The sequence below is a fragment of the Peromyscus maniculatus genome, chromosome 13, assembly GCF_049852395.1.
Source record: "Peromyscus maniculatus bairdii isolate BWxNUB_F1_BW_parent chromosome 13, HU_Pman_BW_mat_3.1, whole genome shotgun sequence".
Taxonomy (NCBI): domain Eukaryota; kingdom Metazoa; phylum Chordata; class Mammalia; order Rodentia; family Cricetidae; genus Peromyscus; species Peromyscus maniculatus.
In genome coordinates, this window is record NC_134864.1 from 53,843,444 (window position 1) to 53,861,364 (window position 17,921).

General features: G+C 44.7%; 1 protein-coding gene across 2 annotated transcripts in view; it reads right to left on the reverse strand.

Moving 5' to 3' along the window:
- Positions 1 to 8,570, reverse strand: part of Cyp20a1 (cytochrome P450 family 20 subfamily A member 1) — a 54,358-nt gene extending 45,788 nt beyond the window's left edge. The window contains exons 1-2 of one of the 2 annotated variants that reach the window (XM_076550311.1): positions 8,396 to 8,570; positions 6,422 to 6,550 (exon numbers count right to left, since the gene is read on the reverse strand). Coding sequence is in view for 1 of the 2 variants with exons in the window: in XM_006975020.4 (XP_006975082.1) it covers positions 8,396 to 8,467 (72 nt within the window). In the remaining variant the exon portion in view is untranslated. The remainder of the gene's footprint in view (positions 1 to 6,421; positions 6,551 to 8,395) is intronic. The other variant, XM_006975020.4, reaches the window with a different exon arrangement.
- Between the last annotated feature and the right edge of the window lie 9,351 nt (positions 8,571 to 17,921).

The window sequence follows — 17,921 nt, forward strand, 5'->3', positions numbered from 1 at the left end:
AGGGGATATAAACAGGAAGAGAAGAGGTCAAAGTATCATTATTTGCAGATGATATGAGTATATATACATAAATGACCCTAAAAACTCCACTGGAAAACCTTCTCTAAAGTAGCTAGATACAAAACAAGTCAGTGCCTTCCTATGACACAAGGACAGAGAGAAAACAGGGGACAACACCTTTCAAAATGACCTCAAATAATAGAAAATATCCTGGGGTCACGCTACCCAAGTGAAAGACTTGTATGATAAGAACTTCAAGTCTTTGAAGAAAGAAATTGAAGAAGATATCAGAAAATGGAAAGATCTCCCATGCTCCTGGATCAGCAGGATTAACATAGTCAAAATGGCAATCTTACCAAAAGCAATCTACAGAGTCAATGCAATCTCCTCACCAAAATTCCAACACAGTTCTTCACACATTTTTGGAAGGACAATCTTCAGGTTCATGTGGGAACACAAAAAACCCAGGATATCTAAAACAATCCTGAATAATAAAAGAACTGCTGGAGGTATTACCATCCTCAATTTCAAGTTGTACCACAGAGCTATAGTAATAAAAACCACATGGTATTGATACAAAAACAGACATATTGATCAATGGAATAGAATTGAAGATCCAGACATAACACACACTCATGGGCACCTGATCTTTTGATAAAGCAGCCAGAAACACACACTGGAAAAAAAGATAGCATCTTCAACAAATGGTGCTGGTTAAACAAGAGTAGAATAATCCAAGTAGATCCATACTTATCACCCTGCACAAAACTCAACTCCAAATGGATCAAAGACCTTAACATAAAACCAGATACACAGAACCTGATAGAAGAGAAAAGTAAAGGGGGGGGTTGGGTTGGGTTGGGGATTTAGCTCAGTGGTAGAGTGCTTGCTTAGCAAGCACAAGGCCCTGGGTTCCGTCCTCAGCTCTGCGGGGAGGAGGTGCGGAATAGTCTTGAACTCATTGGCGCAGGAAGACTTTGTGACTAGAACACAGTTAACACAGGCACTAAAATCAACAATTAATAAATGGGACTCATGAAGTCGAAAAGCTTCTATACGGCCAAGGACACCATTACTCTGACAAGGTGGCCAGCTGCAGAATGGGAAAAGATTTTACCAACTACATATCTGATAGAGTGATAATTTCCAAAGTATATAAAGGACTCAAAAAACTAGATATAAAGAAAACAAATGACCCAATTTAAAAATGGGGTACAGATCTAAAAAGAGAATTCTCCAAAGAAGAAACACAAACGGTTGAGAAACATTTAAGGAAATGTTCAACATCCTTAGTCATCAGGGAAATGCAAATCAAAACAGCTTTGAGATTTCATTTTATGCCTGTCAGAATGGCCAAGATCAATAAGACAAATGACAGCTCATGCTGGGGAGAATGTGGAATAAGTGGAGTATAAATCTGTACAGAAATCAATGTGAAGGTTCCTCAGAAAGCTGGGAATTGATCTACCTCAAGATCCAGCTACACTACTCCAAAGACACTTGCTGAACCATGTCCATCTATTCATTACAGCCAGAAACTGGAAATAGCCTAGATGTCTGTCAACAGATAAATGGATAAAGAAAATGTGCTACATATACACAATGGAATATTACTCAGTCATTAAAAATATAAAATTATGAAATTCATAGGTAAATGGATGAAGCTAGGAAAAAAAATATCCTGAGTGAGGTCACCCAGACCCAGAAAGACAAACCTAGTATGTATTTATTTATATGTGGATGTCAATGGCTAAGTTTTCAATAAGCAAGCTACAGTCCATAGCACCGTAGAGATTAGGTACAGAGTAAGGGACTAGGGGGAGGGATGGATCTCCCTAGGAAGGGGAAATGAATAAATAGTTACGGGAGGGTGGGAAGACTGGAATGGGAGGGCCAAGCAGGGCGTGGGAGGGGAAAGTGGGGGAGGAAGGAAGTAGCTAAAGTCAAGGGCCATCTGAGGTGTCACATAGAAACCCAAGACAGTGGAAGCTTCCTACAATAGACAGACATATGAAGATGATCTAAAAGAAATCTCAAAGTAACAGGGGAGAGAGCGTCCTGACTGGACATCTCTCATCACTAAATGAAGCTGCCAGTTACATCTAATTGAGTTGTTGGCCAAAGGGGTCCCATGGGAACCCCCAAACAACCCAGGCTGTTGCCCAAGGCTATTGGTTTCTCTCCACAAACTGATCACAAGGATCTATTGCTGAAGACAACATCTATACAAGTCACTGAACACGGAGAAGTCAAGCCCGTGCTCATCTAGCCTTTATCCCCAGACCAGTGTCCATGGAACTAGAAGGTACTCTGCATGCTACCAAAGCCAGGTAAACTCCAACCCAGCCACAAACCCCTTGACCTACAATGATGTCCCGCCAGCAAGCTGCGCTTGTTCAATAACGGCACAAAGCTGTGGGAGTCACTAACCAATATCTGACTGGATTTAAGGCTCACTCCATGAAGTGGAGGAACCCATGCCCAGCACAGGTCAGGAACTGGAGACTAGATAGGCCTAGGACCTAGGGAAAGCCAGACACAGCTGTTCTGCCAAAGGAACGCAAAAATAAAATGATTCCTAATGACATTCTGCTACACTTGCAGATCGGGTGCCTTGCTCAGCCATCATCAGGGAAGCTTCCTCCTGCAGTAGACGGGAACAGATACAGAGACCCACAGCCTGGACAATGCAGAGAGAGTGAGAGACCTTGGAACACTCAGTCCTAAATGGGATGTCTTCATCAAACTCCTGCCCTGAGGTCCAGGGAATCTTGTGGACGAGGTAACAGAAAGATTGTTACCAAAGAGCCAGAGAGAGGATGGAAGAAACCAAGAACACAAGACCTTCTAAACACAACAGGACCAACAAATGAACGAACTCACAGGGATGGGTGGGTGTAGGAGACCGGCTCCGACCTGTCCAGGGATTCTTGGGGGGAGGAGTGAGGAATGAGGAAGTATTAGATAGAAATACAGACATAGTAGACGGAGAGAAAAGACAGAGACACAGGGTAGCTTCGGGAGGGCTGTCCTGTGGAGGGCCACAATACCATGTTGCACCGAGTTTAATCATGATGGGCTTTTCCTACATCAGCAAGGGGAGGGGCAAAAGACCTCCCCCTTTCAAGGTCCAGGTATAAAGTACCAACAAGTATGGACCCTTCCAAACACCTGGTAACCACGCCCTGGGCCAAATCATCCTATTAGGCAGCCTTGCTGGGTAAAGCAAGCTCAGACTTTCAGACCTTGACTTAGGCCTTACTAGGAAGACTCCGTGGGCCCCCACAGGCGGGCGCATGCACGAGGCCAGCATGTGTCTTCAGCCTTTGCCAGATGGGGTCCCAGTGCTGAGAGATGTGGACACAAACTCCCATCCCAAACCCCAAAGTTATCTCCAACTGGTAACCACTCATAAATGAAAAGTTAGGCTTTTCACATTTTACTGGGGATACAAACCACTCTTGAGGGCTGAATGAATATTAGGAGTTGAGGCCTAGTTACAGGAAAGCCACCGGTGTGTGCTCTGGGCCCCCCCCCTGCTCTCCCCCTCCTGACTGCCCAGGGGTGAACACCTTTCCTCCACCTTGCCCAGCCCCTGTGGTGTCTGCCTCGCCTCAGGCCTAAAAGCCGGGCGAGCACGGCCTGAAATTTTTGAATTTAAGTCTTTCCTCTCTTGTGCTTTGTTATGTCGTTAGATTTGAATCAACAACAGAAAGTCTGCGTGTGGATCCTTTATGAACCTTCTGTCTTCTTCCATTCTCTGACTACACTTGGGAGCAGACTCTGAGATTCCAGAGTCCCGAGAACAGCTGGGGTGGTGGTGGACACCATTTCATGTCTCTCTTCAGCGTCCTGTCTTCACCAAAGAGCAATAATTCTGCTTCTATGTCTTTGTGGGGGGAAAGGCAACTGGGAATCTTCTAACAATACTTACCTGCCTACATCTGTTTCCTTATATTCTTTCTTCTCACATTTTATTTTTATTAATGTGTGTGTGTCTCGTCTGTATGTGCGCCACATATATGCAGTGCCCTCAGAGGCCAACAGAGGGTCTCAGATCCTGAACTGGAGTCACAAGCACTCATGCCCCACCCCCACCCCATGAGCGTGCTGGAAACTGAGCCTGGGTCTTCTGCAAGAGCAGCAAGTGCTACTAACTGTCGTGGGATGTTATTTTAACTGTGTAAAGGTGTGTCACATTGGTTTCCGCTGCCTCTGTTAACAATGCAAAGATGTGCTACATTTGTTTGATGAAATAAAATTAACCTGTGAGCAGGAGGCTGAATCAGCATCTGGCTGACAGGAAGTGGTAGGGAGGAACTAAGTGTAGCAGGCTTCCTGAGTGGGGGGGCTGAGCAGGAGGACGGCCCCTTTTTCAGGAGATGTGAGCAAGGAGAGAAGGTGAGCTACTTGCTATTCAGCCTCTCTTGAGCTAGCAGGATTTCACCTCAACCTTTGACTCCTGAGTTCTACAGGAGGATAGAGATTTAGATAAAATCCCCTTTAGCACCATGATACAGCCAGTGCCTGAGGGCACAGAATTCCTGCCTGGCTGTGACCTGTGAGAGGAAATGCTGCTGGTAGCTTTGGAGTTACAGTTGCTGGCTGGGACAGTAGTTGCTTAAGATGCAGCCACTGTATTGAATGAAAACAACGTTAGATTCTGAGCCACCACTCTGGCGGCTCACTTCCTTCCAGTACTGTGGATGAACGAGCAGTCCAGCTCCCAATTATAGCTCCGAATCCCACTATACCTGCAAAAAACAGCTTCATCAATTCTGTTCCTTACAAGGTGATTTCCCCTCCTAACTTCAGTCCTCATCAGTGTAGAAACATGATGTAATTTCTCCCACATGGAAAGATTCCTTCTACTCACTTCCCACTCCATACAACCAGCCCCCTACACTGCAAAACTCTTGAGAATTATGCAGACTTAAGTACCTTTCAATACACTACGGTCAGGTCATCACCATTCCACTGACCCGTCCACTACGGTCAGGTCATCACCATCATTCCACTGACCCGTCCACTATGGTCAAGTCATCACCATCATCCACTAACCCGTCCACTATGGTCAGGTCATCACCTATCATTCCACTGACCCGTCCACTACAGTCAGGTCATCACCATCATCCACTGACCCGTCCACTACGATCAGGTCATCATCACCATCATTCACTGACCCGTCCACTATGGTCAGGTCATCACCATTCCACTGACCCGTCCACTATGGTCAGGTCATCACCATCCTTCCACTGACCAGTCCACTAGGTCAGGTCATCACCCATCATTCCACTGACCCGTCCACTACAGTCAGGTCATCACCATCATCCACTGACCCGTCTACTACGGTCAGGTCATCACCATCATCCACTGACCAGTCCACTAGGTCAGGTCATCACCATTCCATTGACAAGTCCACTAGGTCAGGTCATCATCCCATCCTTCCACTGGAACTGCTCATCTCTGATGACCAATATTACTAAATTCTCACACCTGAGCCTCCTTGGCACATTTTGCCACATTTGACTTAACTGATTATTTTTCGCCTTTCTTTGGTCTGGCTGCCACTCCTCGGGACTCTTTGAAGCTCCCTTCTGCCCTTCCCCAATTCCTTCTTCAGCCTCTATGTACAGCAAGTTCAGGGCTGAGACCCTGGACCTCTTCTCTGCTAGCTAGCTCAATTCCCCAGGAGACTGGAACAATTTCCAAGTTTAAATATAATCTATACACTGGCAGTCCCAAACTCTCTCTAGTCTCATCTTTTACCTTAAAACTCAAGACGGAGTCCTTGATGTCTGTCTCCCACCCCACTTGGATGTCTGTTGTCCTTTATTTAATGGTTGCTGCTGAATCAGCAACGGCAACCCCACCACTACCAGCAGCGGTCAGGCCGCAAGGGCCGTAGCCCGAGGGAAATCTGTTCCCTCAAACTCCGACTCTTGTAAAACTACCAGGGAACTTCACTAAAGCCTCCGTCCCTCTAAAGAACTCAAGATTCAAAGGTTAAGGTGGAATTCTGCTCTTCCGAGGCTGAATAGCAAGTAGCTCACCTCCTTGCTCTCATCCTTCAAAAATCCCTCATGCTTCTCCTCGCCCCTCCTTATAAACCCCTTCTCCAAGGCAGTGGTGGTGCACACCTTTAATCCCAGCACTCAGGAGGCAGAGGCAGGAGATCTCTGTGAGTTTGAGGCCAGTCTGGTCTACAGAGCGAGATCCAGGACAGGCTCCAAAGCTGAACAGAGAAACCCTGTCTCAAAAAAGCAAACACACGCACAATTTCTCCACCTGTCTCCTCCCTACCACTTCCTGTCAGCCAATTGCTGACTCAGCCTCCTGACCGCAGGTGAATTTTATTTAATCAAACACATCTCTCCATCATGAAACAAATGTTACAGTGCATAAACAAAAAGTAACACACCTTGGGGCTGGAGAGATGGCTCAGAGGTTAAGAGCACTGGCTGTTCTTCCAGAGGTCATGAGTTCAATTCCCAGCAAACACATGGTGGCTCACAACCACCTGTAATGAGATCTGGTGCCCTCTTCTGACCTGCAGGTGTACATGTAGGCAGAACACTGTGTACATAATAAATAAATAAATCTTAAAAAAAAAAAAAAAGTAACACACCTTAAAATAATATTCTACAACAGATGTCTAACAGGCGTCTCAAACCTGGCTTAATCACACCAAACTTCTGATCCCTATGAAACCTCACTAACTCTCCCCAAAATAAAAACTACACAAAATCCTCACTTTCCCTGGGGTCAAATCCATTCTCCCATCTACTAGGGGGGAAAAAAGTGTTTTTCTTCCAGAGTCTCTTAGGCTCACATTTTATATCCAGTTTCACTGGCTTTATCGTCACAAAGTTGTGGTTCTTTCCAGTGTCACCTGGGGTCCAAGCTAGCACCATCTCTCACCAAAATACTCCATCTTTCCAACTGTTCTCTGCTCCTACCCTTGCCTCAGCCCTATAATTATGGTCCATTCTTAACACAGCAGCCAGAATGAGTCTCATAAAACTGACCTAATAAAATGAGGGTTGTTCTCAAGTGGGATCTCACTACATTGCCCAAGGTGGTTCCAAACTCAAGGACCTCCCACCTGAGCTCTGAGTAGCTGCATGCACAGCTCTCAAACTACTGTTTTAAATCTGAAAATCCCTTGATTCAAAGATTTGCATTCAGGTAAAAGGAATGAATTCAAGACATTTTTCTCTTCCTTATTATTACAGAAACTCCATCATTTCTAGTATATAAAATTTAACATTTAAATCAAGGTCTCGGGTGATCCAGGCTGGTCTTGGCTCTGGATTGGAGGAAACCCTTCACACTCTCCTGCCTCTACCTCCCGAGTGCTAGGATTATAGGCCGAAGAAAGACATCATTCCCAGCTTTTCTTTAAACTAAAACTGCCACTTGTCTATTGAAACCCTCCAGTAGAACATTGAAAGTCCTTAAAACGGCCTCTCCGCTTACATCCGTCCACCCTCCCTGTCTGGTTTTAAATCGGCTCTAGCCACATGGATCTCGCTTGCTAGGACACAGTGTGCTCTCTCGCCTTCTTCATATGCATGTTTTGTTTCTCATGAGTCCAGGAATTCGTTTTCGGCATTAGTCTAATCCATTCACCAGCTCTGGACGGACGCTTCTAAGGGGCATTTCCACCGCCAGTAATCAGTCTACCTGGGGCTGTTCACTACCTTTCCACTTTTCCATAAACTTTGTACACATTTGGGGTGGGAGGGGGTTGAGACAGGGTTTGATGGAGTCCAGGGTGAGCTTTGAGCTCCCATCCTCCTGGGTCACCTCCCCAGGGCCGGGATTTCAGGTATGCACAACGTACACGATTTAAGGATGATCCTTAACCACTGACTCGGGAGTTTTGAGAGCTTCCCCTCTGAAAGGGACAGGAGGACAAAGTCTGGGAGACCCGGGGTATGGGGGGGAATGGGGGTGAGGAGGGGGTGGCTGCCTACGGCCCTGGCCCTAGCGAGCATCCGGGCGAGCACGGCCTCGCCCATTCCAACAAGGATGCAGCAGGGACAGATGCAGGGGGCAGCTAGGGAAAGATGGCCAGGAGTCCCTCCCCGGATGCCGTAGCCAAGGGGACTGTGGTTTGAGGGCGTCAGGACCGCAAAAGGCCCCCCACAAGAAGACAGCAGCGCCGAATGGGGTACGCGGGGCCGCCCAGGACAACCAGAACCCCGCGCCCCGCTCCCCGGTCCCGGGTCCCCGCGCAGGACCGGCCGGGTCGCCAAGTGGGGGGAGCGCGCACGCGCACGGGGCAGGCCCTCCGGGGCGGTGCCACGTGCCCCTCCCGCCAGCGCTCCCCCTCCCCGGGCCCAGGTCCGCGCAGGCGCACCCCTCCCCCGAGCCCCGAGCCGGCGGTTACCGGGTAGAGGTACAGCACCGCGGCCACCAGCGCCAGCAGGAAGGTGACGGCGAAGATGGCGAAGTCCAGCATGCTTCCGCCCGCGGCGCGGTCCCGGGCCCTGCGCTCGGCAGGCGGCGCCGCGGCTGGGGAGTCGGCTCGGCGGCGGCCGGCGAATGGGAGCCGCGCTCGCCCCGCCCCGCTCGCCCGCCCGCCCGCACTGGGCGTCACCCCTTGTCCTGCCCCAGCCACGGCCCGGGAGTCAACACGGAAACCTCAAGGCCAGGGTCCCACTCGGGTCTGTCTAGGGGCGGTTTGCAGAAACCAGGCGGCGTGCAGAAAGCCGGAATGAGACTCGTGACCCAGGCCAATCCAACCTGGACCCCTGCGTGGCTGCAGAGTTAAGCACCGCTTGATGCTCCTTGTTTCTCGAAAAGCATTCTAGTAAATGTGGTTGTGGCTGATTTGGTTTTGAGACAGGGTATCACTGTGCAGCCCTGGCTAGCTTGAAACTATGTAGACCGGGCTGCCCTGGAACCGACAGAGAATCGTCCAGCCTCTATCTAGCCTTTCTAGGGCAAGAATTAGAGGCTTGTGCCACCGTGGCAGACTATGGGTAGGGTAGGACTTCTGGCTGTTAATTCTGATTTGCAGTAAATTCCTTGCATTTTCCAAGCCCCGCCTTCTGGAAACCGGAGGCTGGGGAGGTAGATGGGTTGGTGGAGTGTTTCCTAGTGTTCACGAAGTCCTGGCTTCAGTCGCCAGCAACATAGTGTCACACAGTTGTCATCCCAGCGCTCAGGAGGTGGGGGCGAGAGAATCAAGGGTTTAGTCATTTCCAACCACATACAGAGTTGTCAGGAGTGTGATAATACTGGATGTCCAATGAAAGCACTGAGTGCTGTGTACTTCAGTATTTCCAGCATTACTTGATAGCATTACTGTACCTTAAGAGCCTTCTATCTTATTTCATAAGTTTTTTTTAAGATTTATTAATTTATTATGTATACAGCATGTATGACCAAAAGAGGGCACCAGATTACAGATGGTCGTGAGCCACCATGTGGTTGCTGGGAATTGAACTCAGAACCTCTGGAAGAGCAGTTGGTGCTCTTAACCTCTAAGCCATTTCTCCAGCCCTATTTCAGAAGTTTTTAACATGGATTAATGTAAGGCAAAATCTGCAATCTATTGGCACACATTTAGTGAAAGCGTCCTAAAACAATGTATAGATTTTATAGCTTGAATATCAAAGTGTCAGATGGCAATTTGGCAAGAGAAACCATCCTGGGTTGCATTTAGAGCTCTTATAATAAAAGATGACTGCTTAAACAGGAACCTCATTGAAAATGCCACATCTTTGAAGTTTGTGACAAATACTGCTACCCAAGATTTCATTTGGTGGAAATCACTTTTTTTTTCTTCCTGTTTTGAGACAAAGTTGTCTATGTTGCTTAAGCTGGCCGCAAACTGTAGGAAAAGGGGGCTGGCTAAAGAAACTCAGTGAGATCAGAGCCATCTCTGTCCCTGGCCAACTGAGCTGTGAAACCAACCAATCACAGAGCAGGAAAGTAGCACCCTGGCCCTGGCACCCAGAACCAGGGAAAGAAACACAGCCTGGATTTGAGACCTGAGCTAGAGAAAGGAACACTTTATCACTAAATCCAGAACCAAGGAAACATGCCCTGACTCTGAAACCAGTACCAAAGAAACACTCTTGGTCCCTAGAATCAGAGTCAATGAAAGAAATATGTCCTGGCCTTAGAATTAGTGTCAAAAAGCCAAGAAAGGCCAGTGAAAGAAACAGAGTTTGGCTCTGAAATCAGGGCCATCTCTGCCCCTAGCCCACTAAACGGACCAATCCCTGGGCAGATAAACTAACCAATCCCTGGTTGACTTCGCCCCCAAGACATCCTATATAAACTGCCCTGCCTGGCCAGTTAGTTGTGGGCTGTTCTCTCCACCCTGGTAGGGGCAGCTACTCTTCCGGAACTACTTCCCAAATCTCTTTCTCAAACGTGTTTTGGGTGTGAAGATCTTCATTCACTGGTGCAGAGAAAAACCTTGCTGCGACGTCCCATAGCACAGCAAAGAGGAGCTGAATAGATCCTTGCTGAGATGTCCCTCAGTGGACTGAGCAAGAGGGAGCTGAACAGAAGAAACTTGCTGAGACATCCCATAGTGGACAGGGGGAGCTGAAAAAGTAACCCTTTTCTCTGGAGCAGGACAAGATTGCTACATTTCTGCAGGGGTTTCCTCTTTTGCAGAGTGAAGCAAAAAGCAACATCTTAGGCCAGAGAAACAGAGCTCTGCTAGGAAGCCCCCTTAAGTGGGTGCTGAGTAAAGCTCAGCTGTAGTGCCTCTCCGGGAGAGGAGCAGGATTGCCATATCCTGCGGGGAGACCATCCCCCACCACACCAGGTATAGCCTGACTCTGGAACAGTCAGGATACCCTTCCCTGCTGAGCTGTCCTAGCAGCTCCAGGCCTGACTCTCCAGAGCAGTCAGGATACCTTCCCTTCCAGGGCTGAGCTGTCTCATTGCAGCTCCAGTCGGCAGAGCTGTCCTAAGCAGCTCAAGGCATCCAGGATACCTCCAGGGCTGAGCTGTCCTAAGCAGCTCGAGGTATCCGGAATACCTCACCTTCCAGGGCTGAGCCGTCTCATCACAGCTCCAGCCGTCAGAGCTGTCTTAGCAGCTCAAGGTGTCACCTGACTACCCGAGTAGTCAGGATACCTTTCCCGAGAGTTGCAAAACTCACACCAACCATGATCTTGCCTTAGTTTGCAAGTAGCTGGAATGATAAGCATGTACCACCACACACACACAGCAAAAGCTGTACTTTCAACTCTCTGAATGTATTTAAAACTGCCCTGAAATGTTTCAAGGGTTTGTTTTTATTTCCCATCAAAATGATGGTCTGGATCAACACCAGAAAAAATTTTGAAATGCACAATGTAGCCATAAAGCAATAACTTTAGGAACCAATCTCCCATAGCATCTGGACCTCACCCTTCCTGGTGTCAGGGATCAAAACCATGCCTGTACCTGCTAGGTATCTGAGACCCTCAAGATTTTTTAGTCTTAAACTATCTTCTAGCCTGATGCCCTCTGAACTGTATCCACAGAGGCAAGGTTCAAAAATGGAGCCCGTCTAAAACCATGAGAATGAATATAGATCAGTGGTGGAGCACTTTAACAGACAGTTCTGGGTGTGTTCCCAGCAGCACACAATGCCAGAGACAAGTAGCTATCTACCACTTCTTTCTGTGTTTTAAGGCTTTAAAATTAGCTTAATAACCATATATAGTATATACTTTCACAAGTTTTGCACTGATACCCACAATTTTTGTCTTGGCTTGACCAGGTTAAACTTCTGGCATATTGTAAATATTCACATATTGAAATTGTTACCTCTTGGGCTGGAGAGATGGCTCAGAGGTTAAGAGTATTGCTTGCTCTTCCAAAGGTCCTGAGTTCAATCCCCAGCAACCACATGATGGCTCACAACCATCTGTAATGAGATCTGGTGCCTTCTTCTGGCCTGCAGGGATACATGCAGACAGAACACTGTATACATAATAAATAAATAAATCTTTAAAAAAAAAAAAGAAATTGTTACCTCTTTTATAAAAAAGAATTTAAATATGGTAATGATTCAAACTGTGAGCATGTCAGAATCAGAAACATGTCTGTATTTTTATATTGTGTCAAAATTTATTGAATAACAGTAAATCCACAAGCTTTGTTGGTTTTCTCGGCTAAAATTTGCCAAGGAGGATTTCCCTTGATGGCTGGCCATCAGCAATTATAGGTTCTTTTACTCCAACCTTGTGTGTGTGTGTGTGTGTGTGTGTGTGTGTGTGTGAGAGAGAGAGAGAGAGAGAGAGAGAGATTGTAGTTGCCCACATGAATGGTGAGCAAGTGGATGTCAAAGGACAAATTTCAAGTTTTCTCCTTCTACCATGATTTCTGGGGATGGAAAGTCATCAGACTTGTACAGCAAGTGTTTTTACCCATCTATTTACAAAGGCCTTTAGTCTAGTTTGAACTTGCTCTGAAGTAAAAATGAGCTAAATGCGTGCAGTTTGTGTTAGACTGAGGTGAGATTGTTATTTTCATTAGTCTGAGGAAAAGGGACAAAGCAGGCTTTAAGAGTCTATAGTCTCGTGAGACAATAGATCTGGGTATGAAGCATCTCCTAGTATATTTTCTATATATCAAAATTATACAGATAAGAGTCATCTTCCTGACCATCCACGGATATATGTGCCCATAAGATTGAGATGTAATCATGAGATTATATATACACATTCTATGACAATGTATGGTAATGAGGCGATACCATAGCTGTAACTGCACAAGAAGTCTACAACAAGAAACAGCCAGTTCATTCAAAAGGCGATAACTCTAACACATCTCACGTCTTGGCTTAATCCAAGGGTTCTGGTGGGTTGACCTTGTAAATGACAGCTGAATTCTTACTCCATAATCCTGTAGCAATAGCTCCTGATAATGGTTACTGACAAAGGTAGATGGGACAATTTAAGAAAAACTGGCTAGAAACAAGCCAAGCTAAGGCCAGGCATTCATAAGAGTAAGCCTCTGTTTGTGTATTTCTTTGGGAGCTGGGTGGTAGGCCCCCTAAAGAGCCAAAAGAGAAAAAGAGTAAAAAAAAAAAAAAAAACACCAGTGGACTCCACAGGCCACTGTTTGAATATGTGGCTCCTTGTTGGTGGGTCTGGGAAGGATTAGGTGTTGCCCTACTGGAGTTGAACTCTGCAATTTCAAAAGCAGCCAGCCCCACCCATTCCCAATTAGTTCTCTCTGCCTCTGTGAGCTCTGAGCTATTTCTGCAGCCTTTTCTCTGTCATCATGGACTCTAACCCTCTGAAACCACAAGTCCAATTAAATGCTTCCTCTTATGAGTTGCTTTTGATCCTGGTGCTTTGTCACAGCAACAGAAAATTAAGACAACTAGTTACCGCAAAGCTGGGGAAACTACTAGTTTCTGATGTCATTCTTAGCTTTTGGGTTGGAGGCTCCTGGTATAATACAAGTTTTACTTAATTTACCTAGTTGAAAAGATACCAGGTCAGGCACAAAGGTGGGCAACTAAGGAGACTGAACATAGCCTGAGATAATTTTGACTGCATCTCTACCATTCCAATTGCCCACAATTACAAAGTTCTGATCACTCAGCCTCGTAAAACCTTTAACACAGACATGGCTTCCCCCTTGAGAACATGTTTACATACTTCAGTACATACTCACACTGAATTTAAAAAATAAGTTTCAGAGCCAGGCATGGAGGTACATGCACATAATACCAGCACTCAGGAGTCAGAGGCAGGAGGGTTGCCAAAGGTTCAAGGCCAGCCTATGTGAGTTCTATGTTATCTTGGGCCATATGGTGAGACCTATCTCAAATGACAACAGCAAAGTTTTCAGTTTTGTGATTCTAAATTCTTAGGTGTTTTAAAACTCCTACTTAAAAAATTTAAATATTTAAAAAATTAAGTTCTTATAAAATATTTTAAAATTCAAAATATTTAAAATCAATATGAATTATTTCTTTGGGGTCAAAGTAACATCACAATTTATTACTAACTCTATGGCCTGAAATTATATAGAATTAGATAAATATTATACCTAAGTAAAATGATAAGCCAATAGTGGTTCACACCAGTAATCTGGCACACAAAAGGTCGAGGCAGGATTATTATGAGTGAAGCCAGCCATGGGTACATGGTGAGTTCCAGGCCACCTTAGACTAAAGTGTGAGATTGTGACACACAAAAACAATTCAAAACTAAAAAAATTAATAAAATCCTATTGGAAATACAGTATATTGAAGAGGACTTCTTCCGATTAGTTTATGTATTTATGATTGACGAATGTTTTCTTTGTATGTGTGAGCACATTCATGTGTGGAAAGGCTGCGTGTTCATGTGTGTGTGATGTTAGCAGCCTTCCTCAATCACTCTATTCACTGAGGCAGCTGCTCACAACTGAATCCAGAGTCCACCTATCTGGCTGGTCTAGCTTGTCAGTTTGCTGCAGAGACCCTTTGTCTCTGCACTCTCCAGAGCTGGCATCACAGGCCCACTGCCAGCCTATCTGGTGCTGGGGACCCCAACTCCAGTCGGACGTGCTCTACCTACCCAGTCATCTCCCCAGCCCCGTCAATGTCGTTAAACCAGGATTCAACAACCATCCTGTGTACTGGTTGGTATCACTACAGGCTCTGAGAAACCTTTCTGAAAAATATGTATGTTATTATTTTATGTGTATGAGTGCATGCCTGGAAGAGGGCATCAGACCCCTGGGGACTGGAGTTACTGACGGCTGTGAGTCACTATGTGGGTACTGGGAATTGAACTTGGGTCCTCTGTAAGAGCAACAAGTATTCTTAACTGCTGAGCCAACTCTCGAGTTGTTTTTTTTTTTTTTTTTTAATGTGAGACAGGGTTTCCCTCTGTAACTGCCCTGGCTGTCCTGAAACTAGATCTGTAGATCAGGCTGGCTTCAGCTCACAGAGATCCATCTGCCTCTGCCTCCCAAGTACTGGGATTAAAGGTGTGCACCACCATTGCCAGGATTCAGTTCTTTTTAAAATAAATAATAAGATGGGGATTGTTATTGCAACAGCATCATTTGGGTGGTTTTTTTGTTTTTTGTTTTTGCAATCTTTTTAAGAAATAAGCCCCAAAGCACAAAATTATGACTTTGTTAACTGCAGTGGGATGGTCCTTCTGTACGCTGTGACTATGTGTTGCTCTCACTGGTTGATAATAAAGTTGTTTGACCAATGGTGAGGCAGAATCAAGTTAGGTGGTACAATCAAACTGAAGATGAAGATGAAGAAGGGTGGAGTCAAGACAGATGCCAGCCAGCCAGCCAGCTGCCCAAGGAGCAAGATGCCAAGGACCTGTAAGTCAAGAGCCATGTGTTGATGCACAGATGAATAGGAATGGGTTAATTTAGATGTACGAGCTAGTAACAAGCCCGAGCCATTGGCCAAGTACTTATAACTAATACAAGCCTCTGTATGGTAATTTGGGAAGCGCCTGCGGGGGTGTACAGGACAGAGATCTGCCTCTGTTTACAGTTAACTGATGTGATATTAAATGACAAGAAAATGTAAGTTTTATTACCATTTGAAAACATTTATCTGATACCTGATATGGTCTTTTTTTTTTTTTTTTTTTTTTTTGGTTTTTCGAGACAGGGTTTCTCTTGTGTAGCTTTTGCGCCTTTCCTGGAACTCACTTGGTAGCCCAGGCTGGCCTCGAACTCACAGAGATCCGCCTGCCTCTGCCTCCTCTGCCTCCCGAGTGCTGGGATTAAAGGCGTGCGCCACCACCGCCCAGCGCCTGATATGGTCTTAAGGATTGAAAAAAAAAAAGGCAGTTTTGACTAATCTTGCCATTAGCCTGGCTTTGTGCACCGATTTAGGATTCTTGATGAATTCGTGCAGAAAGTTTCTAATTCTGGTGAAGAACCGTCCCTAAAATGTAGTATTGTGACCAGCTCAAGGTCCCGAAGTTACTGTTCACTACTGTTGTGAAGCTGAGGCATTTGTCACGCTGCTGTAACAAAGCTGATGCATGAAGGAAGGCTGGGAGTGTAGCTCAAGAGCAGAACACCTGTCCATCAGGTTTAAAGTCCAGGGTTTAAGAGTTAGGTGGATAAAATTGAAAGGCTAATGCATAAAATATTTTGATTATGAAAGTGAAATTTTAAAAAACTGAATCCATTATCTGGTTAACAAAACATGAAAATTAGGATGACTGCTTATTGAGAAAACACTGGAACAATGTTTTTGGGATGATTTAAAATCAAAGTCTTTGTGAATAACAGAGCCTGATGAAATAACATTAATACTCACCTTGTGCAGATCACAGGAGATTCCCTTCCGAGAAACAAATAGTTCCTGGATTTCTGTTTACTAACGACTGCGTTCAGTTCTTTGTCTACTCAAAGAACTGAGCAGGCACTGCAGATTCTGGTCACACTCCATGAACTGAGAACCGCAACCAAATGACGGAAGTAATGCCATCTTTTTATTTGATTCAAACCCGCTGTCATATACAAAGCTAATTTATTATGTACAAAATAAATGTACATTCTTAAAAAACATTACAGTATAAATTTCCAAGGGACTAACAAAGTGCGAAACTTTCAACTGTTTTTGATTATACTATACAGAAACAAATCAAACATTAACTCATATACATTCACTGAAGTTCTTAAAAATATTTATATGACAAAACAAAATACACCTTGTATATTTAAATTCAGAATGAAAGCAGAATCAATTGTACCAAACAGTAATTTTGTTATCAGAATGCTAATTAAAGTTATTTACATCCTTATAAAGTCTAAAATTTGCTTTGCTCAACTTTGAACCCCTTTTTCATACAAAAACTCAATGAGTCACAGTTTACAAGTCAATAATTCAACATGAAGAGGCTTATTATTACTCTTTTTGTTCATGCAACCAATTCCAGTGGAACAAACGAAAAGGGACATCTTAAGATAAACACACGACTCCTTAAATAGTAACTAGCAGCACAATTTCTAAGGTTTTGCGGTGGGGGACAGACAGACACACACACAGACACAGAGACAGACTTCATTCTATAGCCCAGGGTAGCCCACAAACTTGAGACAATACTCCTGCATCAGGATTACAGGTGTACCACCACACTCAGCTACTAAGTACTTTGTTTTTAAGCAAGTCATTTTCAATGTTCAGCTAACCCTTCTGAACTAGTGTATATTCACATAATCAAGAAACTGTCACCTTGTTAAATCTGAAATGCTTCTAATTAATCTGAGTCCCAGAAAAACTGTCAAACTCATCAAATGTTTATTTTGCCTTAATTTAACAATGAATTTGATAGAAAACGGCTATCCAGAGTGTGTTTTGATATTTTTTTTTCTCCAACTGTACAAAAGCAAACTGATGGAGAAAGGGAAGTTCATCCTGTAAAAGAATCTGGCAGAAAGTCACGAGGCTTCCTAAAGAGTTTTCTTATGTAAACCTGACTTTAAGTAGCAGTAACTACATATAAAATGCTTGTGGTGATGTCTATGAGCAGTAAAAGGCAGAATAGGAGAAAAAAGTGTCCAAAATGTAAAAGGCTTTTAGCAATATGAGTCATTGTAAGCTGGTGGTGGTAGTTCACACCTTTAGTCCCAGCACTTGGGAGGCAAAGACAGGTAGATCTCTGTGAGTTCAAGGCCAGCCTGGTCTACAGAGCATGTTCCAGGATAGTCAGAGCTACATAGAGAAATCCTGTCTTAAAAAAAAAAAAAAGCCACTGTAACATACCATAATTTTGGAAGGAGTATAAAACTATATGCAAGTCATTAGGGATTACCTAATAAAACATTTAAACTTCCAAAAATTCTTTTCTTTAGTTCCAATATAATATGAGTTTAAGCTATTTTCAAGTAAATTTAACTACTGATAACTCCCTGCCAGAATTACTTCTGAGGAGCAAAATAATTATGTATATTCTTGAAAATCTCAGCACTTG